Source organism: Lactuca serriola, chromosome 2, assembly GCF_051521515.1.
Source record: "Lactuca serriola cultivar US96UC23 chromosome 2, Lser_US96UC23_V15, whole genome shotgun sequence".
In the NCBI taxonomy this organism is placed as follows: domain Eukaryota; kingdom Viridiplantae; phylum Streptophyta; class Magnoliopsida; order Asterales; family Asteraceae; genus Lactuca; species Lactuca serriola.
Window position 1 is genome coordinate 196,041,171 of NC_136409.1, and position 22,062 is coordinate 196,063,232.

At 35.6% G+C, this 22,062-nt stretch overlaps 1 protein-coding gene and 1 pseudogene across 1 annotated transcript; both read right to left on the minus strand.

Annotated features, from left to right (window-relative positions):
* Positions 1–6,046: 6,046 nt before the first annotated feature.
* LOC145087974 (MSF1-like family protein) lies at positions 6,047–7,459 on the minus strand. Its single transcript, XM_079026139.1, has 2 exons — positions 7,394–7,459; positions 6,047–6,760 (listed from the first exon to the last, which is right to left on the minus strand). The coding sequence occupies exon 2, from the start codon at positions 6,741–6,743 to the stop codon at positions 6,180–6,182; it is 564 nt and encodes a 187-aa protein (XP_078882265.1). The 5' UTR covers positions 6,744–6,760; positions 7,394–7,459; the 3' UTR covers positions 6,047–6,179.
* Positions 7,460–19,473: 12,014 nt separating this feature from the next.
* On the minus strand, positions 19,474–20,361 carry LOC145087975 (zinc finger A20 and AN1 domain-containing stress-associated protein 5 pseudogene; annotated as a pseudogene).
* Positions 20,362–22,062: the final 1,701 nt, after the last annotated feature.

Sequence of the window (22,062 nt, forward strand, 5' to 3'; positions counted from 1 at the left end):
TCAGGGGAATTTATTGCCAGGGATTTCTAAGGGCTGGTCAGGCAAGGTAGCATGGTTGGATACCATGGTTCACGGTAGTGGTTCTGTTCTTGCCAATCTTTTGGTTGTGGCTGCTCAGTCATGGGGATGGGCTTGGTATCTGTTGTGAGCCCAGTGGCATTATGGATTCAAGTTGTTGGTGTAGACCTAGTAAGTTTTGGTTTGAGGCCTCAGGGGTTTTGCTCGAAGCCGGGAATGTGAGTCACGGGGCTCAGGAAGGAAGTGATGATTATGATCAGCTTGAGTTTTGCAGTTGGAAGTAGAATGGTTGATTGATGGATTGGAACGTCGTTTTCTAGGGCAAGGGTTATGCCCTTCCAGTTGTCTGAGTTCTAAGGAGTGAGTAGGCTTGTAACCTCCAGGGTCAGGTTGTATTTTCAGCTCGGGGTCTGTTGTTCGTAGTGATTGGCGACGGTACGTCAGCGCCGGTGTGTGCTGGTGGATCAAAGTGGCATGAGTATCTTATGATGCAAGCACGGGCCCATATTCTCGGGAAATGGGAAGGCCAAGTGTCGAATTGTCACTCGGATTGCAAGCAAGGAAGGTATGTTTGGGTCGTAAATTGGTAGTTGTCTATGCTTGTAAGCGGTTATAAGTGGGGATTTCGGAGGTCTTCAGCCGAAATTCAAGTTTCTCTTGGGATTCGATTGATTCATTCCGTAGGGATCATTCTGCGTATGTTATTCGTTCCATGGCCAGGAATGATCATGCTTGGTTGATTCAGTTGAGTTATGAGTGGGCTTCAAACCAGTGGGTGGTAGTTAGAACCCTAAGTGGGGGAGAACCGGGATTCTCAAGTGAGTATCAGTTGTTTAGGGATTTGTCGGTTCATGTTAGATTACTATTCCCAGACTAGTTCCAAGCAAATGATGATTGGTAAATCGGTTCCATAAGCGGATATGTTCAGTTCTGAGTGGGTGCTAATTCTCTGGAGAAAGTGCCAGGCGTCCTCGACCTTTGGGTCGTTGAGTTCTCATTCATCAAGGGTTATCCGAAGGATTCAAAGAGTGGTGGGTAAAGTCCAAGGGATGTGTCAGCCTATCATCAAGTTCAGTATGCTTTAAGTCCCCTTGGACTCAGGTATGATTACCCACTTCGTGAGTGTGAAATCTTGGTTTTCAGTAGGCTCAGGTTTTGGTAACATTCGAGAAACCTTTGGGAGCGAGATGCATATTCGTGGAATCTGTTCAGTCTCGATCAAGGTGGTACTTTCAGGAATGGCGAAAAAGAGAATTCGGGAAAATTTCCCAATCGGTTGGTTAGATAATAGGAGCAGTAAGGGTTATGGGGAGTATCAGAAAGTATTTATCGGAAGTATGCATACTACTTCCGTTTGTTCGCAATTTGTTGTCAAGATTTTTTATTCCAAGTCGAGGATTGGTCGGGAGGTTGCAAGTCATAAAGTCCTTTATGATAGTCTCGAGTGGTTGCCCAAGTGGGGGTACGCCTGAGCCGATAAGAGTTTGTGGGATCACGGGAATTTTTGGGTCCGAACATCTTTGGTCATCAAGCCAGTGGTTGGTAATGGCATGTCAAGGGTCGAGTGTATTACGGTTTGGTGGACCATACGGTTTGGTTTTGAGTGAGGTTCGCGATCAGTGTGTTGAGGATCATTTTTCGCATGTTTCTGGTAGTGTCTCTAGTCTGGAACTGGGGGTAGATTCGTTATTGGATTCTCATCATTTATAGAGAAGGGTCTTCAAGAAGATTGTGAGTGGCATTTTCGAGTGGGCTTTTGGTGGGAACCCGCGTTAGGGAATAGTGAGTGTATTCGTGTAGGGACTGTATTCTGGGAGACTGTGAGGAAAGTGGATAATCTTTTGGTTTGTGGGTCGAGTCGTGAGTTCCAGGCGAAAGGTGTAATGACATCAATGGGGAAATCGAAGGTTGTTGGGTTAGAATGTTCTTGTCTTTCGGGTTTTTGGGAACTTGGTGGCTGGACCAGGTGTGAGACTGGTAGTCTTAGTGGCGGTTGACGAAATCTTTGTATCCAGGTTTAGTGAGGTGTCGCGTTGGATCAGAAGATTTGGGTGAAAAGCAAGGGTAGGTCCTTGGATCTCGGGTTATGAGTTTAGGCAAATAACTTGAGGATGTTGAAGAATTCTTTGAACAAATAACTTTGGTTGTTACTATCGTTTGTGGGTCTTGTAAGAGAAAAGATATGATACGAGAGATGCAAAAAGAGAGTTGAATTCGAAATTGGTATTGGTATTGGTATTGATATTGATGAAACTGAAACATGAAGAGGGTTGAATCAAGAGATTCCTCTTGTTTAAGCTGGAGATACTAGATAGGGTTCACATTATATAACAATTGTAAGTGTTGAATTTGTTTTTGCAGAAGTTGTTGCGGTTCTTAAATATGTCAAGAAGGAGGGGTCTACTTTATATAACCGTAATCAAACAAAAGGTATTTTGTCATATTTCAAGACACTTGATTTCGTGTTTGTTTTACACTTGATGTTGGAAATTCTAGGCCTCACGAACACCATGTCAAAACATCTTTAAAAAAATCAAGATATTTTGGAAACAACTTCGTTAGTAAAAGGGACAAAGAAAACATTGCTAGTTTTTAGAAAATATGAGTTTCCACTAATTTGGAATAAGATATGTGCTTTTGTGAAAAACCTAGTATTTGGAAATGGAATTGTGGACATGTTGTAATATTATGTTGTCTCACGAAAGTGTATGGCCAATATGACTGATCAACATCATTTTGAAGTTGTGATTTTTAACACAATTTTGGATATGCAAATTCAAGAATTTGGGAATTGACTTAGTGAAGTTAGCACGGAATTAATGGAGAACATGGCAGCTTTGAGTCTTTGTGACTCATTTTCTAGTTTTGATAAAAACAAAGTTGTTGAAGCTATGTGATATATACAAAAACATGATTTTGTCGATTCAGAAAGGGTACATCTTAATGGGCAACTTGATATCTATTATCAGCTTTTGCTCCATGATGAGAAATTTTTCAACTTGAAAGAATTACGTACCTCTCGTTTGTTGGTGGAAACTGAAAAACACATCTCTTTTCCTTTGGTTTATAGATTATTAAAACTAACTCTGGTTTTGCTCGTTGCAACCGCAACCATTGAACGGTGATTTTCTGCAATGAAGTTTTTGAAGACCGATTTTCGTAATAAAATAGGCGATAATTTTATTAATGATACTTTGATTTGTAGTGTTGCAAAGGTAGCACTTGAGAATGTTAAAACTGAAAATGTAATTACTCGCGCTTTCAAGCGAAAATATAAACTTTAAAACGTAACTTTGTTATGGAAGTTGAACTTTATGTCTAATGAAATTGCGGGTTTTTTTTTTATTGTATATTACAAGATTTTTTTTTTTGGGAATACCCCTTTAGTTTGACATCTTAATAAGTGTGATTTATGTTTGTCAATTTCACCTTTCTCATTCATTTTTGGTTTAAAGAACCACTTAAATCTCAAGATCTCAAGATCTTTGGCAAATATCTACTTCATTCATTTTCCAAAATTTGCGGATATTTCATATTTTATATGAATTAAGAATGAGTATATATATCAACCGCTTCATCCATGCATCAACCCAACTAATATGTCAAGCTACAATATATATATATATATATATATATATATATATATATATATATATATATATATATACCCTAACCAAAAATTAGGAGAAATGGAAAAGATTGAACTGGGGTTAACATTACATAATCATCACTCTCCCCCTTCACTAATCGAAGATCATACCATTGAGCAGGAAAGTAGCAGAGACAAAAACCATGAAAATCGTTGCTGTAGCTGCAGACCCAACATCCATCGGAGTGGAGCAGGAGTCGGCGCTGGCACCATTGACAACTCGAATTCTCGAGCAAAGACAACAGTTGAGGAGATGAGAAAAACTAAGAGAGCGATGAATGTCAATCTGAGAGGACCAGTAGACCCCATTTTCACAGTTGTTTAATTTGATACAGAGCGATGAATGCCAATCTGAAGGATGCTAGAGAAAATCAGAAAATAGTGTTTGCGTTTTGTCAATTCAGGCTTGTGCATATATGGGAGTTGCATGTTAAAGGTAACATTTTAAACGTTGGTAATGCATCCATTGAAGACCAAAACGACATCTTTTGATAGGACTAAAATACATTTACTTATTTGAAAAATGTTTTGTTTTTTTGATAAATGTTTATAAATTTAAATGTTAACAAAACAATATTTAAAAACAATATATAGATTAGCTTATATAAAATAGAATAAATTGATAAACTATGCTATAATCCTTAAAAAAAAATTCTATTTATATATTTAAATAACCAAAAAATATATGATAAAAGTAAATTGGTATACTTATTTGGATTGTTTGGATTGTTTATTTAAAATGTTTATTAGCTTATTATGGTTTTGTTTGGATTGCTTATTTAAAATGGGTATTAGTTTATTAAGGTTTGATACCATTAATACACTTTCAAATGTTTGGATGGACTAAAATAAAAATTGTTTATTAACTTAAATAAATTGTTTTTGATCAATCAAGAGCTTCTAACTTATTTAAAATTCTTTATTACTTATAGAAAGCCGATTTACGTTTTTACCCTTATTTCAAACTTTAAAAAAATCATATGTATTGTAGTTGTTAATGGTATGGAAGTTGTTAATGGAATTATAAATTCTTTTTTTTTGCTTTATAATAAGATATATTATACTACATATCACTATTAGTCTTATAAATTTTTTTTATTGCTATTGATATTATTGTTGTCTAAAAATATGATTATAAGTTTATTAACGATAAAATTAAATTGTTACACTTAAAAATCTAATATACGGATAATATATAAGAATGTCTTTTTTGATAATTTTGCAGTTATAAGTAAAAATTTACCAAACATTAAAAATAATTTATCAGTTTATTCCATTTTCATACTGGATAAGTTAAGAATTTTGTTTTGATAGCTTATGATTTAATAAGCACTTTTATTAATAAGTATAAGCTGTTTTAAATAAGAAATCCCAAAAAAAAAGGTTAGGATCAATATGATTTTTTGAAGTTGAAAGCATAAATTGGCCTCAATATAAAATTAACACTTTTAAATAAATATTAAATGTTTTCAAATAAGTAGTTAGAAAGAAATAAGTTATTAGAATGAAATGATTATCAAAAACTGATTACTTAAATCGGTAAATATTTTTTTATTCAATCCTAACATCAATAAATGTTTATTAACTGTATACCGCTTATAAGTCGGCAAGTAAACATTAATAAAATGCTTACTTATTAGCATACAGCCATTAGCCATACACCAAACCACAATAAACTATTACACACGTTAACTAAGTAATTCCAAACATATCCTAAAAACTAACGAAAAACTATTTAAAATTGATACATAAATATGGAGTATTTTAAATTGTTTTCTCAAATATTTTTTATAAACATATAGAGTACAATAATTATTTTAGACATTTCCCAGGAGCACATCAATTAAGGACTTTCTAATGTTGGGGAACAATATTTGGTACATAGACTCTATAGATGCATTTAAATAGTTTTGATGCATTCCATTTTTCGATTTTACTTATTATACCCAATATATATATATATATATATATATATATATATATATATATATATATATATATATATATATATATATATATATATATATATATATATATATATATATATACTTCTCTTCATCTTTCAGAATATTTTTTAATGATATCTCAAATGAATGAATACATTATAAATCTCCATGTTATATCATGTAGGTTAAATTAAAGATTTATGTCTTATAACGTTTGTTAAAAACTCAGGCCACCACCCTTAAACCCATATAAAATACTATTTTACCCTTGCTGAAATAGTAAAAACTCAGGCCACCACCCTTAAGATTTATGTAAGATCGCCAAACCACATTGCTGAAATCTGCAATTTCAAACCCCTATTGCAGATTGTTTTATACATTTATGTCGAAAAAAACACATAAATAACTAGAAATTAACTTTGGAAGCTCTCTCTTTGTGCCTCATAATTAGAAGACCACAGTCCATTTATTACTTGCTATATTTCCTACTAATATTTTCCTCCTATTTCAAAACAACAGACACCTCAAAAATGTCTCACAAAAATAAAAACACCCTACAGTAACAATCAGACAGAAATACCCCTGGAAGATGATTCAGCTTCCAGATACTTACACATCCTCTCCATCACCTCCCTACCCTTAGCACTATTCTGCTGAAACTTGTCAACACATTTCTGTTCTATCTTCTCCGCCATTGATGCCAGAGTGGACAACGGTTTTATCCTAATGCTTGTTTCCTGCCTGCAAATTGTCCACTCATTTGGATTCTCAGGGTGTGGATCATACCTAATCTTCTCCTCCACTTCCACATATTTCTGCAAACTAATGTTCTTGGTAGCAAGCTGCATTGATCGAGTTTTAGCATCAACAACAGTTGATTCAACACAATGGCAGATATCTTGACCAACAATCTTGCGAAGAAACCATGGCCCAGGAGCATGAATGGTGATGGCTCGTGTTGTGTAGAGCTTCCCTGATTTGGAATCAAGGTTGTGGTTTAATGTATCGACTTCTAGGATGTGAGATAAGATGCGTTTGTTTTCTGGGTCAGCAAACTTGCGCCATGATGCTGATGTCACTCGCTCCCATGGGTGCTTGTATGTGTGTTCTTGGGAGTAGGCTTTAACCATGGTGGCTTGTGTTTGACCTAGATGGAGATATGAGGTATCAGAAGTGTGTTGCGGAATGTAAGGATCTTAATCTAATATAAAGCATCTGAATCAAAGATTGATAGTGGATATATCTAATACATGTTAGTGAATTAGGGATTAGGGAATGCATTACAAGCAATTTATTCCTTATTATGTTATTAAAATACTGTGTGGAATTGTGAGTCTACTGACTTAAGAATTGGGATTTATTCAAATTCTCCATTATATGACGTTCTGGAACGTGCATACCAATACGTGGTAAGTATAGTAGGAGAAGATGATGATAATAGCTCCAAAAACTTAACTTTTCCAACAAGAAACCACTATTCAAATTTCAACACCAAAAAACAATGAAAATCTAAACGAGATTGACTAGAATTCTCCTGATAATCGTCCACCGAATCAAGCAATAAAAATAAGAAACAATAAATGAATTCATTGACAAACAACGAGAGATGATACAGGTGAAAAGCAGATCATCGTCAAATAACTATATCGAAATCAACCAACAAAAACCATCAGATTCATAGATGGATTATTAATAACTTTGAAATTAACGACTGATACATTTTGAGCACATTTCAATTAACCAAAAGAATCACGGAGAAACGAGATCAAGATGAACGCACCTTGTCCTGGAAATCGAAAGCCGGTTCGGAATAACAGTGAAATAAGGTAAGAGAAAAAACGAAAAAGAGGGGAATTTGACGAGAAAGAAAACCTCTTTATTTTAGGAAATTGTGTAGTGCGGTGCTCTATGACGGTTTCCGTGATCACACCGTTTACAGACATCCACGTGTCGAAGAGATCTGATCTGATCGGGGTGTTTTCTTTCCGGGTCAACATTTTGGGCCATACTTGTGATACTGGATCTTCTAAAAACTTGTAAACAAAAAATATGGGCCTAACAAACTTCATAAACTGAATAGCTATACTTAACTACTCACTAGGCTACATGACAAATGATGTGGACAAAAACTCGTCCGGCCCGCTTTTGGCCAATAGGCTCAAAAACTTGGAATTGTCCGGTTGTCCCAAGGTAAGTTCGGCAAATTAGTTTGATAAGGATGGCAGGCTTTGCGTAGGCTACATTGGGCCTAATGTCACAAGTTATTTCTTTTTTGAATTTTTAGTTCATTTAAGTGTCATATAGTAGCTTAAAAAGGGGAAATCAAAATCTTGATACAAGTTTAACTGTAATTAAAAGAAAACAAACATGGTTTAACAGGAAAAAGAAAAAAAAATTATAAAATGAGTGTGGGGAATAGCAGTTCTAAAAAACTTATTTGTATTATATGTTTATGTGAAAATCATATGAAACGATCATTTGTATTAATGGAATCTAAGCATGTTTTTAAAGTTTTAATGAGTGTTGAAAAAATCCATATATTTTACGTAAAAAGAAGATGATTTAAAAAGAAAATAATATGATGATAGCCCATGATATGACTCGGACCATTGGGTTTTAAAACCTTATTTAAAACAACTTTAGACATTGATGCCACTTATAATATTTGTGTTTAATGAGTTTTGTTGGTTACAAACTTTATGTATAACTAGAAGGTGATCCGTGCTTCACGGCGGTTCGATTTTTTTTTCATGTTTACATGTTTTGATTTTTTTTTCTCGTTTGTTGTTTTCTATTTTGTGTGTATATAATGTTTTGAGGAAAATGGGGTCGTTTAATAGAATATCGAAGGTCGGGAGACCAAAAGTCAAATCCACAAACTAATGTGGCAAAAACTTAAGGTATCACATTTAGTAAATGTTAGGGACCAAAAGTGGCAAACTCTTGAAACCTTTATGGCTAGCAATAGAGAATATTGAAGCTGGGGGACCAAAATTGTCAACTCCACAAACTAATATGATAAAAAGTTGAGGATGGACCAAAAATAACAAAGTGTTGAAACTTTATGGCAAAACTTTGAAAAAGTTAAGGAGGGGCCAAAAGTGGCAAAACGTTGAAAATTTTGTGGCAAAACTTTAAGAATAAAAAGTATATTATTCATAAGGTTTATGTGATTTAATTGTATATATAATGTGTTTGTCTGTTATGATCGTGTTGAATACCGATTTAATTCTCCTTTACAATATCAATTTATAAATATAGCATTTTCGACACTTAACAAAAAGATGAAAAAGACAAATCCACAATATCTTCTTCTTCTATAATGTTGTGAAACTTATTCTTGCTATCGTACCAAGGTAAAATTCGGACCTTATTGAGTACGGTGGTTTTGAAGAAACGTCATCATGTTGTACCATGGGGAACGAAATCTCGGTGCGGATTGCATTTGTTTTAAGAAAAGTGTATCAAACACAGGTATCAGTTTTTTATGTTGATCTTTCTGTTTTTCTTGTATGTTTTCGTTCACAAACTCTATATGATCTCCTCTTTTAAACAATGTGTTTGGTAATGTTCCTTGGATAATGGTCTTTGGCCTATGTTTTTTTAATAAATGGGGTAATGTAAGGCCATGGATAATTCGTTATGCTCAAAATTTCTTATGGTTATGATGTTCTGTCATATTATTTATTTCTCTTTGTAAAACACAACAGGTTGAATTAGGTTTAGTGTGAGAGGGTGATTGCACCTAAAGAGGTTGGTGGTTTTGAGGTTAGCAATTTATTGCTACTAATCGGGGTATTTTGGTAAATTGAAGATAATATTTTTTTAAGGAAGCTAGATCCTTATGGTTGAGTTTGATAAAAGTATCCATGGTAATATGGTGATTTTAGACACTTGGCAAGTGGGTACGCCTTCAAAAGAATTGGTAATCGGACTTGAACATATTTTTGGAATGATATATGGGTTGGGTCAAGATCGTTAGCCAATTGATTCTCAAAGCTAAACTATTAAAAATAAAACGGTCTCGTCTTTTTATTGTGACACGGAGAAATACTCTACATAGAAATAGACTTTATGTCCAGAAAGTGGATGGGCAACTTTCCTTTAGTTCTCTAGACTTTTTGCTTGTGTTACTATCATGGATTTGGAAAAGAGTTATTGACATAATAACACATGAAAGTTTCGTGTTTGGTTTGAATGACCATCACTATAACAAAAACACCCTTTAATGACACGCATTGCATGTCATAAAAGCCACAGATGACACGCAAATGTCTGTCAAGGAAGGCCCTGTCATAAAGGAAGATGACACACATTTGTGTGTCGTAACCTTATGGCGCTCTCTTACGACACGCAATGTGTGTCAAAGAAGGCCATGTCATAAAGAAGACGACACACATTTGCATGTTGTAACCTTACGACACGCGATACATATCATTAAATCATGTGTCATAAATGAAGATGACATGCTTTTTTGTGTCATAAACTTAGTAACCATTTACGATACGCATTCGCAATGTGCATTTTAGGCATAATAAAGAAACAAATGTACATACCTAACATTCAATTTCATCTAAATGTCAAACTAAGTATCAAAAACATTATATTACACTACATCTCAAAAGATGATGATACCTAGCACTTTACACAATTAACAAAAAAACATCATACACCACATGTCAGAAGATGATGCGCTACCTAACATTTCATTGCTAACAAAAATATTATTTCTGGATACATAAAATCATCGATAAGCTGACCATTCTGCGCAGATTTCATCAATATCATCATTTGTGTATTTAACTTTACCACCCCCGTCCTGAGAAAAAAATTGCATACATTGTTTCAGTTATAAAAAAATGATCATTTCTTTAACAGTTAATGCTATATTCAACAAACAAACATAAAATGTAAATTCTCCTTTCTTATTAAACATTGTACTTTCAAATAAATGAAAAAGATAAAATGGCATATAATAGAAGGAAAAAGAAACCTTTATCATTGAATCGGCTTGCAATAAGCTTCCACAGGGGCAAGAAATTTTTTCCATGTTTTGATGATCAAGCATCTTCAATCTCCTCTTTAGGTTTTGTAGAGTTAATTGCATCTAAAACTGAAAACAAATACCTGCATTTTCCTTGTTACAAGAGGAAAGGACACATGTCAGACAATGGTGAATAAAAAAAATACTAGCAATATAAAGCAATAAAAGTAGATACTAGCAATATACATCTGAAAGCAAATACCCTATTCTTCATTGCTTGTTTTATTTGGCTTGTAAACTATACACTATACAGAGTGTGACTGATTTCCAATTCTGGAACTAACTTATATTAAATCTATAAACACTTTAAGTTAATGATAGTAACATGAGATTATTCTCGTTTTCCTTAGAAGAATTTGATGGAACGTGATAGATTATGTTGTTTTTAGAGGTGGGCTTTGCTTCATGATGATAATAAGATGCAACTTTACTACTTAGATCATATATAAACTTTTTATTAGGAAGTAAAAAAGAAAACCATTTAGATAGAAAGTGATTGCTTACATGTGGACGACATGTGTAACACCCATAAAAATAATATCAAATTTGAACTTTTAAAAACATTTCAACCCATTAAAAATCATTACATCTTTTTGTTTTCAAAATGTATAATATCAGAGTTTTCCCAGAAACATAAACTAAACATGAGGAGCTGTACGATCATGCTTTCGCCTTGCCGCGATCCCCTGATGTACCTGAAACAATAAACTGAAACTGTAAGCCTGAAAGCTTAGTGAGTTCCCCCAAAATACTCATACCCACAATAATACACATATAACCATAAACAACATACTATGGGTCCAGTCAACCATCGGGTTGGAATACCCCAGGCCCTCAACCATCTGGTTGGAATGCCAACATACTATGGGTCTAATCATCCTCGGGATGGAATACCCTAGGCCCACAACCAACATGTTGGAATGCCCACATACCATGAGTCCAATCATCCTCGGGATGGAATACTCACGACCCACAACCAACAGGTTGGAATGCCCAGGTCTATTGGCTTTCCAACAAAGCAGATAAGCCTCAACCGCCAAACAAACATGTGCACATATAACAGATAATCACATAGTAGTCTATAGACAACAACTGATCCAATGGATCATACCACATACCACATAATATTATCCTACCCTCTAGGATACCGAACTAACAGGTCATACCGCATATCACATAATATCATCCTACCCTCTAGGATACCGATCTAACAGATCATACTAGCATAACATAACTAAATAACAATTCAAAGGGCCGGCCTTGGTGCCTTAGACCCTTGAGTATAGTGAGGATAACTCACCTGGCACTGCTGAAGTCCTGCAGATAAAACTCCAGCTGCTAGTTGACAGATTCCCGAACTGTCAACATCAAACAATACCCAATTAATAATTGGGTTCCAAGCCCAAGGTCCATCTCACACTCCAAGACCCAAAAGTCAAGTAATGGGCCAAAGCCCAACATGTGGCCCAATTTTCTAAATTGGGACCAAACCTCTACATGGTCTTTCCTTAAGGCTCGTTCAATTATTCTAGTCCAAGGTATTCCCACGGCCCAATATCACATAATCATAAAGGCCTAGTTATGGCCCATCTATGGCCCAATTTTTTACAAATTGGGCCCAAGTCCTTCACATGAGCCTTATCCTAAGGCCCATCTAATTATTTTAGTCCATTTACTTATTCTTGGAAAGACCATCAATAGTCCAATCACCAAAGCCCAATAGGAAGGCCCAACTCAAGGCCTAAGTGAAATTAGGGTTTTCACACGAAATGACAATTAGGGTTAAGTATTCCTACTTAACCCATTAAGTCCAATATTGCCTTAGGTCAATTTGCCAATGATTATTAATTAACATTTTCAGTTTAGTAATTAATTCAAGTGTGGGTCCCGATAATTTCCCAAAATTAGGGTTTTATGCCATTAGGGTTTTCCAAACCCTAATTAGGGTTTCCAACCCAAATACCAACTCATTAATCAAATGGTTGGGCTTTTAGGTCAGTTAGGGCTTCATTGAGCCCATTAGGGTTTCATTGGGCCCATTTTGTCCAAGCATCCCCAAACGAGTCAAAACGCAAACGAGGCACACCGCCACCCAACACAGCGGTTAGTGGCGGCAAGAGGCAGCAGCCACCACCTTACGGTGGTGGTTTAGAGTTTTCTTACTATTCTGATCGATTACAATATTACAACACGATACCTGAACACATACTAAGCTACACACACTCATAAATAACACACACATAGCCACCTTATGGCGGCTGGTGGCCGAACATGGTGGTAGCCACCACCCTATAGTGGTGTCGGTAGTGGTTTCTTTGGATCTCCGGCCAAAAGACACTCTAGCGGCCTCATCCCATCACAGTACACAAACACACATCCCTTGCGCAGAAAATACATCCAACACCCACTGAGGTGGGTAGCGAAGGCAGCAGCACAAGAAAGTTGGCAACGGCGGCGGCCATGACAGCGGATGGCGTTGAACGAAATAACATGCAGCAGAACCAGTTAACGGCGGCCATGGCCAACCCCTGCACACACTCGACGTCTCACCATCAATGTCTCTCTTCTGCCGCAACAAACAGCGATGACGGCTGGTAGCGGAGACTGGGACATTTCCTCGACGTCTCCTCGTCGGCAGTTTGGATCAGCAACGGCACTGGATGCTCCAGCGCTTCTCAACTTCTCTACTCGTCGGAAATGACGTCGATGGCAGCAGCAAAGTGGAATGACAGTTTTCGGACCCGGCGATGCCAACAACGGCTGAGGAGGCTTCAATGGTGGAAGCGGCTGCCGGAAATGAGGAAGGAGATGGCGGCTGCAAATATGGTCCCTAGGGTTAGGGTTACGGGACCCTTAAATACCCACTTCATTTAGAAGTTTGCCATAATGGAAACTATGGTCCCCCTTTTTCCTTATTTTATTTCAATATAAATCCCAAATTTACCATTTGACCCCTCCATAACAAATTCTTTTCACCTTAGGTACATAATTTACTCTTTTAGCCCCAACCATTCAAAAACCTTTCATATTAAGTCCAAATGATACCAAACGCCCCCTGACTTCTAAAATCCTTTGCAAAATAAATCCCGAAATTACACCTTAACCCCTGGAGGTTCAAACCTTGTGATTTGGCTTCCCTAAACTAACACACCACTAAATATTATTCGATTTTGGGCTATAATAATACGAAATAACAATAAAAATCACTTCTCGGGGTTCCGGGGTTATTATTTAATTATTATATTTAAATGGGATGTTACAACATGAATAACCTCCATCAATGATTGAACTCATTCAATCGATTTGAAAGCGTATCCTTTACCAAATCGATTGAAGACGTCATATTGAAGGGTGTTTGTAACTAAAATCAACGAGATTGATGATTTTAGTAAGCTAAGTAAACAGACGATGGAGTGTTGAAATGGGGAAATATGGATTTGAGCCCTAGAAGCTGAAAAGTAGACACATCTATGAAGCAAGGTACATGCAATCGGTTTTGTTGGATGTGCTAGTCCGATTTTTAAGAGGATTTTATGTGGTCCAGAGAAAAGCCCTAGTTCTTCCAAAGTTGGGGGGGATGAATCCATGTAATGAGGCTTAGGTTGCCGACAAGGAGAAACGAGCATGAGATCACTAGACCTGAGGTTGTCGGCAAGGTAAGGTGAGATTGTCGATTGTTGTAGAGGCAGAGAGCACCGAGAGCCTTCGTTCTGTAGGGAAACTTAGGGTTTGTGGTGGAGATCTGGATACCAACTTGGATCGTGATATCACTTTACGAACTGATATTTCTACCCTATGTCTGGGTTATAAGAAATTTAGCCTAGGATAACCCAAGTGGACACTTATGATTCCAAGCACAAAAATCATAAGCCAATATGCTAGAGGATTCTATGAAAGTATGATGAAAAGCAAGAGCTTAAGATCGTAACCCTCTTCTAAAGAGGAAGAATTTTTTATATATTAACTGAGATTACGGTTTCATTAGGGTTGGACCGTCATTAGTTGCTTTGGAGGCAAGTCATGATAATCCGGATTTAATGAGGATTTAGGGTTACCAAAACTAACGAGTTTCGTTAGTTTTACCATAATCACCCTCAAGAAATTGAATTTTCCACTAGTTTTACCAGCCAGGGGCTCTGCCCCTTGGACCCCTCTAGGGGGCGCTGCCCCTAGACCCCGCCAAAGGGGCGCTGCCCCCAAACCCCCAACTAGTCGTCGAACTGGCTTCTAATTCGATCTTATACATGTGTGCACTCCACACAACCCCGTACATATATTAGAGTACAAATTATGAATCCATTAGCTCACATGTTAGTTCTGGTTATTTAAAATGACATGGTGACACTAAAATCACCAACACGTTCTTGAAAAAAATCCCTAGATGGAATGGTCTCTCTGATTTTGTGGAATTTAGTACATGGTCGACACGCGTTCGAAAAAAATTATAAGGCGACATCCATCTACATGACATCCATTTAAGATAGGTGCCCTCCATGTTTGTAATATTTTTTTTGTTGAACGCTAATTTTAGAGCACGCACAAATGCTTGTCCTCTATCCTTCATATTTTGGAAAAATGACATTATTTTTAGAACACGCAAAAAATGCGTATCGTAAATCAGTGCGTGTCATTAAATGGATGTTTTCTAGTAGTGCATTTAACCTTTTTTTAGACCTTTTAGATTATCAAACTCGAAATATACCTATCTAAAATACCATTTTTTTTAAATTAACAGGTTTCCAACTGAAGTGATGATGTGTAGATTGACTTTTAATAGTCAAAGGTTTCCATAGCCACCTAGACATATCCACGTGAACCTGAGGAATGACACATAAATCTTACCATTCATATTTAATGGGTGCTCCAAAACCCAGTAACTCAAGGTCGTCACCTCCAAATGCACAAATTATCATCTTGATGCATAAATCGTCATCCAAACCATCTTTATTCTCGACCTCTTCTATTTTTAGAAACCATTGTTTTTCTCACCTCCATTTTGGATCTCATCTCGACGCACACATCATTGCAAAAACCTAATCGAACTCTTTCTTTAGATTTCTGGGTAGCCTTCGAACCTAATTAAACATGTCATTTGTTGAATCAACATAAGAAATCAACTTTCAAAGAAGGGAATCAAACCTTGCCACATGGCGTGTTGGTAGTCAATTTGATGAAGTCTCTAGGTATTTCAGTCCATGATTTGTTCCTATAGTTTACTGTTAATGAAATCCATGTGGATATTACCTTTGTGATTCATCATTGTCATCACCATCGCTAGGTATTTAGGGGCCAAATACCCCATTGTTATAGTTGTTAGTGTTGAAATATGACTTTTACAATGGCCCATCAACGTGGTTAGCCTTAGATCCTCTAATCGTCCATTGAAATTTGCATCCAACATCATATTGCTAGCTTTAATGTCTCTATAAATCACTTGTTGCTCACATTCTTGATGAAGATAAGTCAAAATAGAGGCTAGCCAAATTACGATATTATCTTCCCTTCATTGAAATGCTTTAATCTTTTCACAACTGTAGCATTACCTGAGGACAATGTTGCAAAACTCGGCCTACTCGCCCGAGTACTCGGAATCGGCCCTCCACCGAGGCAAGTTATGTGAACTCGGCAAAAAAATCGAATTAAGTTAAGCTCGATCAAAAATCGGTCAAACTCGGTCAACATCTCTCTAACTCGGGCCTACTCGGTCAACAAAGTCAAACTCGGCCAACTCGGTCAAATGGTCAAAATTGTCATAAAAAAAGAAAAAAAATCAAAAATTTCAAGATTAATATGTATAATACACTTAATGATTTATTATTTAACACATACATGTGATTATTACTACATATATATCTTAAATTTTCAGTAATTATTCACAAAATGAGACAATTGTGTGTATTTCAGTTTTTATGTATTCATATGTATCTAATTCTATTATATATTTCAATCAAATTATGATTTTAACTTATGATTTTGACATATATAATTTTCCTAAAAATATTTCTATATCAATTAACGAATCCAAGTACTCCCCGAGTACTCTCGAGTAATCGCTACTCGGTTGTCAGTCGAGCAGGTACCGAGTAGCAAGTTCTACAACCTTGCCTAAGGATGCCAGAAATGCGTAAACAGACCCAAAAGCACCATGCCCAATGATCCGACCTGAAGGGAACCCATTTGTAGCTATTTTAATATCTATGTAACTGAACTATTTGGGCCCTCTTAGAAGCTCTATTTAAATGTTCATATCTATTTTTGTCCACCTCCATTTCTTGAAAGAAAGGTATCTGAAAACCACAAGAGCGCTGCACAAAACCAGTAAGGTATATTTTGATGTGGGTGTTGTGCATAAATAATTTTCTTTGTCTTGATTTGATACGCCAATGTAATGTTTGATTTCTACTATTTTGTTGATAGTCAACTCATCATTCAAAGTGTGGCTAAGGTAAACAAAATTAACTTTTCTTTGACTTTCTTTTAATTTGACTGTCGGTGTCGTTTGCTATAGATAAGAAATCATATTGTTTTTCCTTTTGTGATTCATCACCAACTGTAATTGATCGGAAAAATAATAGATTTTGTCGGGTTCGAAAGTACGACCTTCTTGGGTTCGCGGGTGAAACTTAATACACATTCTCAATTTTTTTTCAACAATAGTTTGGTACAGTGGCAATGAAAACCTTTGACTATTAGAAGCCAATGTACACATAGGAAATATAACAAGGAAACTTCATAATTTTGAGAAAAATGATATTTTAAATAGGGAAATTTTGACTTTGATGGTTTAAAAGATCCAAGAAAAAGTTAAATGATAATTTAAAACTAAACGTGAAACTTTCATATGTTATTATGTTAATAACCCTATGGAAAATTATTGATATTGTGATTTATGATGATCGGGTTGTTTCTTGGTTTCCTCAGTTTGAAATTTTTGGATACTAAAGAGGAGTGTTTTTAATCAACTTATTGGTTTTTTAGAAAAGCTAGAAATTTTGGCTTTTTGAAAAGTAAGTTATTAGATTAAAAAGTTGATATTTGTCCAATACTTTTTTAACTTATTGATTTTTAAAAATTCAATAAATTAATAGTGATTTTGAAAAGACTCCCAAACAGCCCTAATTTTATAGCAACAAATGGTTTAACGAAACAATTTATGAGGTTCGTTTTTTTGTTTTGTGTTATTTGTTTGTTTTTGTATTTTTTTTTGTATTACGAATCAAATTCTATGGTCGAAGGTGACAAATTACTATTGCATTGGGCTGCATATTTTTTGGAAGGGAAAATGACTCTTGAGGGTAATTAACTTTTGCGTTTGTACTCATTTGGTCCCTTTTCTTTTTTTTGTATTCAATATACCATCGAACTTGTTGTCGGTGTTTACCATAGCCCTTTTGACCGGCTTTTGACCTGTGATAGCCGGTCAAAGGGCTATGGTAAACACCAACAACAAGTTCGATGGTATATTGAATACAAAAAAAAAAAGAAAAGGGACCAAATGAGAACAAACGCAACAGTTGGTTACCCTTCTGATTCATTTTCCCTATACTCATTTACAACAAATCCCACATCATCTCCTACTGATATTAGTAACTTTTATGAGATTCATTCTTGCTTCTCTTCAAAACATAACCTACGAAAGGACATTATTCATACATGTACAACTTTGTAATGCACTTGAATATTTATTAGGGGAATCTTGACTAAGCAGGCGCATTTCATGACTACATTTACATTTCAATCAAATGATTTATCGTATCATGGATTCTAGACAAGTCTACAAACGAGTGGAATCATAAGTGCTATGATTTTTGAGTTTACTTAGCTTTAAGATCGAACTCATGGGATAAGATACAACATCAATATGTACAATACACCATAATATTGTACATATTGATATTGTATCTTATCCCATGAGTTCGATCTTAAAGCTAAATAAACTCAAAAATCATAGCAATTGTGATTCCACTCGTTTGTAGACTTGTTTAGAATCCATGATATGATAAATCATTTGATTGGATATGTAAATATAGTCATGAAATGCGCTCGCTTAGTCAAGATTCCCCTAATAAATATTCAAGTGCATTACAAAGTTATACATGTATGAATAATGTCCTTTCGTAGGTTATGTTTTGAAGAGAAGCAAGAATAAATCTCATAAAAGTCATTAATATCAGTAGGAGATGATATGAGATTTGTTGTAAATGAGTAAAGGGAAAATAAATCAGGAGGGTAACCAACTGTTGCGTTTGTTCTCATTTGGTCCCTTTCCTTTTTTTTGTACTCAATATACCATCGAACTTGTTGTTTGTGTTCACCATAACCCTTTGACCGGCTATCACAGGTCAAAAGCCGGTCAAAAGGGCTATGGTAAACACCAACAACAAGTTCGATGGTATATTGAATACAAAAAAAAGAAAAGGGACCAAATGAGTACAAACGTAAAAGTTAATTACCCTCAAGAGTCATTTTCCCTTTTTGGAAATAGGAAATAAGTATATAACTGATCGGGCCGAATTTAGACGTTTATGCAAGCAATGGTTTGACAAAGTTAACTCTTATCATGACTTTCGTCTCGTTATAATAAGTTTAAAGTTTCTTGGTTTGATACCAAATTTATTCAAATGTAAAGCTAAATTAATCAATTTTAATACTTGGGCTATCTTGCTTCGTCAATAATTTGCGGCATCTGTACAGCCACATTTCCAGAATACTTTGCTGGTAAAGTTGGTCCATCCACCATGCGCTACATTATCCTTTTTCTGACTTTTTTTTTTTCTCTTTTATTTATTTATATTTTCTAAATTGCCAGCTAAAACTTGAGAGCGAAATAATGATTATAAATTTAATAAAAAATATTAAGCACCGTAATTCATGAAAAGTCCCACTAACATGATAAATCAAATTGACAATATTACCCTCAATTTTTTTTTTCTTTTATCAAATTTCACATACCATACCCCACACCCCCAACCCCACCCTTCCTTTTTTTCCCACCGGAAAAACGTGACGTAAGCACCCTATCTTTCGCTACTTTTTCTGTTCCTAAGCTCCGCCCCATATTTTTACAACGGAGATGCGAAAACGAGATGAATTGATTATCCGGACGATGTCGTTTTGTCTCTCTCCAGACTCGGCGTCATACCTTGAGAATTTTCGCCGCTCTAACAACTGGATTTTCGCGAGCGATAGCCTCACGTCCGGCGGCTTTGTAGTCGTAGTTACAGTCATGTCGATCGGAGTATCGGTGCTCGGAACAAAACATCTCGCCACAACGGCACCTAAACCCCATCAGTCCAACCTTCCTCTTGCAACCTGAGCACCTGTTCACCTCCCGCTTCTTAAACATGTCACAGACGCTCTTATCGAACGGATCCACCACCTCCAATCGTCGTTTTTGAGGCAGATCCAACTTTTCCGGCGAGGCAGCGGAGTTCGGTCTGAAGTCAACGATAACACCGCTCTTCGGATCCGATCTATCCGGTGACGATCTACGGTCATCTGAAGCGGACATCTTTGAAGAGGCGGCGGGGATCGGCGGTGTGCACAAGGTCAAGGTTTCAGGAACTTTGAGCTCGGTCTCCTCCATCTCTCTCTTCTGAGCCATACCTTTTTGGGATGAGAGAGAGAGAAGGGGAGAGGGGGGAGAGAAAGAGAACGTGTGTGAAGGGAAAGAGATTGCGGTTTTAGAAAGAGAAAGAGGTTGGGGATGGGATGGGAATAACTTTAAAGGTCTGAAAGTGGTGATGGTGTAAATGACGGTAATACCCTTCTGAGTAATATAATCACTTCTGACAACTTGCATTCACAAGTCACAACTGAAAAAGAAAGAATACCCTGCCAATCAAATTATACTCCTTCCATTAATATTATAGATTTGTTAAATACAAATTATTCTTTCAACAGCTAACTAATACATTGCGATTTCTATTTCTAAAGTTACATTTTTTACTTAAATTAGACTTTAACCGGTAGAGGATGCATTTCCAATAACTTTTAATAATTTAATAATTATTAAAAAAAAACTCTTATAGTTTAATGACCAATAACGGGAGTCACTCTTATCAAACAACTATATTTCTTAAAAATATCATAAAATATAATTTGACTGAAAAACAACGATTACATGGATATGGATGGTTTGTGAGATCCATTAATTTTATGAACTACTTTTGTCATATATATTTCTAGAAGATAAACACTACTTTTCACAAATAACTCTCTTGGACTGAGTTAATTATTTCATAAACTTTTTATTTTTCTTGGCTAATTTTTTAGAGTTCATGGAATTGTTGAACATTAGGTGAAAAACTTTAAAAGCAAGTGAACATTAGGCCTTTTTCTGCATCAAAGAACAATTTGCAATAAAAGTCTACTGGTTGAGGTGCAGAATTCAACAGAAGATGTCCATTGTTTGAACATATTACTACTACTTTACATACTAAAGCTTTCACTGAAAAACAACGATTACATGAATATGGATGGTTTGTGAGATCCATTAATTTTATGAACTACTTTTGTCACATATTTCTAGAAGATAAACACTACTTTTCGCAAATAACTCTCTTGGACTGAGTTAATTATTTCATAAACTTTTTATTTTTCTTGGCTAATTTTTTAGAGTTCATGGAATTGTTGAACATTAGGTGAAAAACTTTAAAAGCAAGTGAACATTAGGCATTTTTCTGCATCAAAGAACAATTTGCAATAAAAGTCTACTGATTGAGGTACAAAATTCAACAGAAGATGTCCATGGTTTGAACCTGCACACCAAAAATATTGCTACTACTTTACGATTTAAAGAAAAAACTTGTAACACTTAAATAGAAAGTGGAAGAGTCTATTTAGTTTACCATAAAGCTTGTAGAAGTGGTTTAATTTGACAATATTATGACACTAGAAACAAGTTGTAGGACTCCTGGACTGAGTTAATTAATTCATAAATTTTTTATTTTTCCTGGCTTATTTTTTAGAGTTCATGGAATTGTTGAACATTAGGTGAGAAACTTTAAAAGCAAGTGAACATTAGGCCTTTTTCTGCATCAAAGAACAATTTGCAATAAAAGTCTACTGATTGAGGTGCATAATTCAATAGAAAATGTCCATGGTTCGAACCCTTGCACACCAAAAATATTACTTCTGCTTTACGATCTAAAGAAAAAACTTGTAACACTTAAATAGAAAGTGGAAGGGTTTGTTTAGTCGTCCGTAAAACTTGTAGAAGTGGTTGAATTTGACAATATTATGACACTAGAAACAAGTGGTAGAACTCTCAAAGATGAACTAATTGTGCATTTCCAAATGTGTATGCAAATGGGATCCGTATATGTATATTTGAGATCCATTTTTGCAACACCCAAAAGTTTTCCAACATGTTTCTATCCCCATCTTAGGATCATGATGGACAT

Excerpts from the sequence above, each read along its gene's own strand:
- LOC145087974 (XM_079026139.1), bottom strand. The coding sequence starts at position 6,743 with ATGGTTAAAGCCTACTCCCAAGAACACACATACAAGCACCCATGGGAG.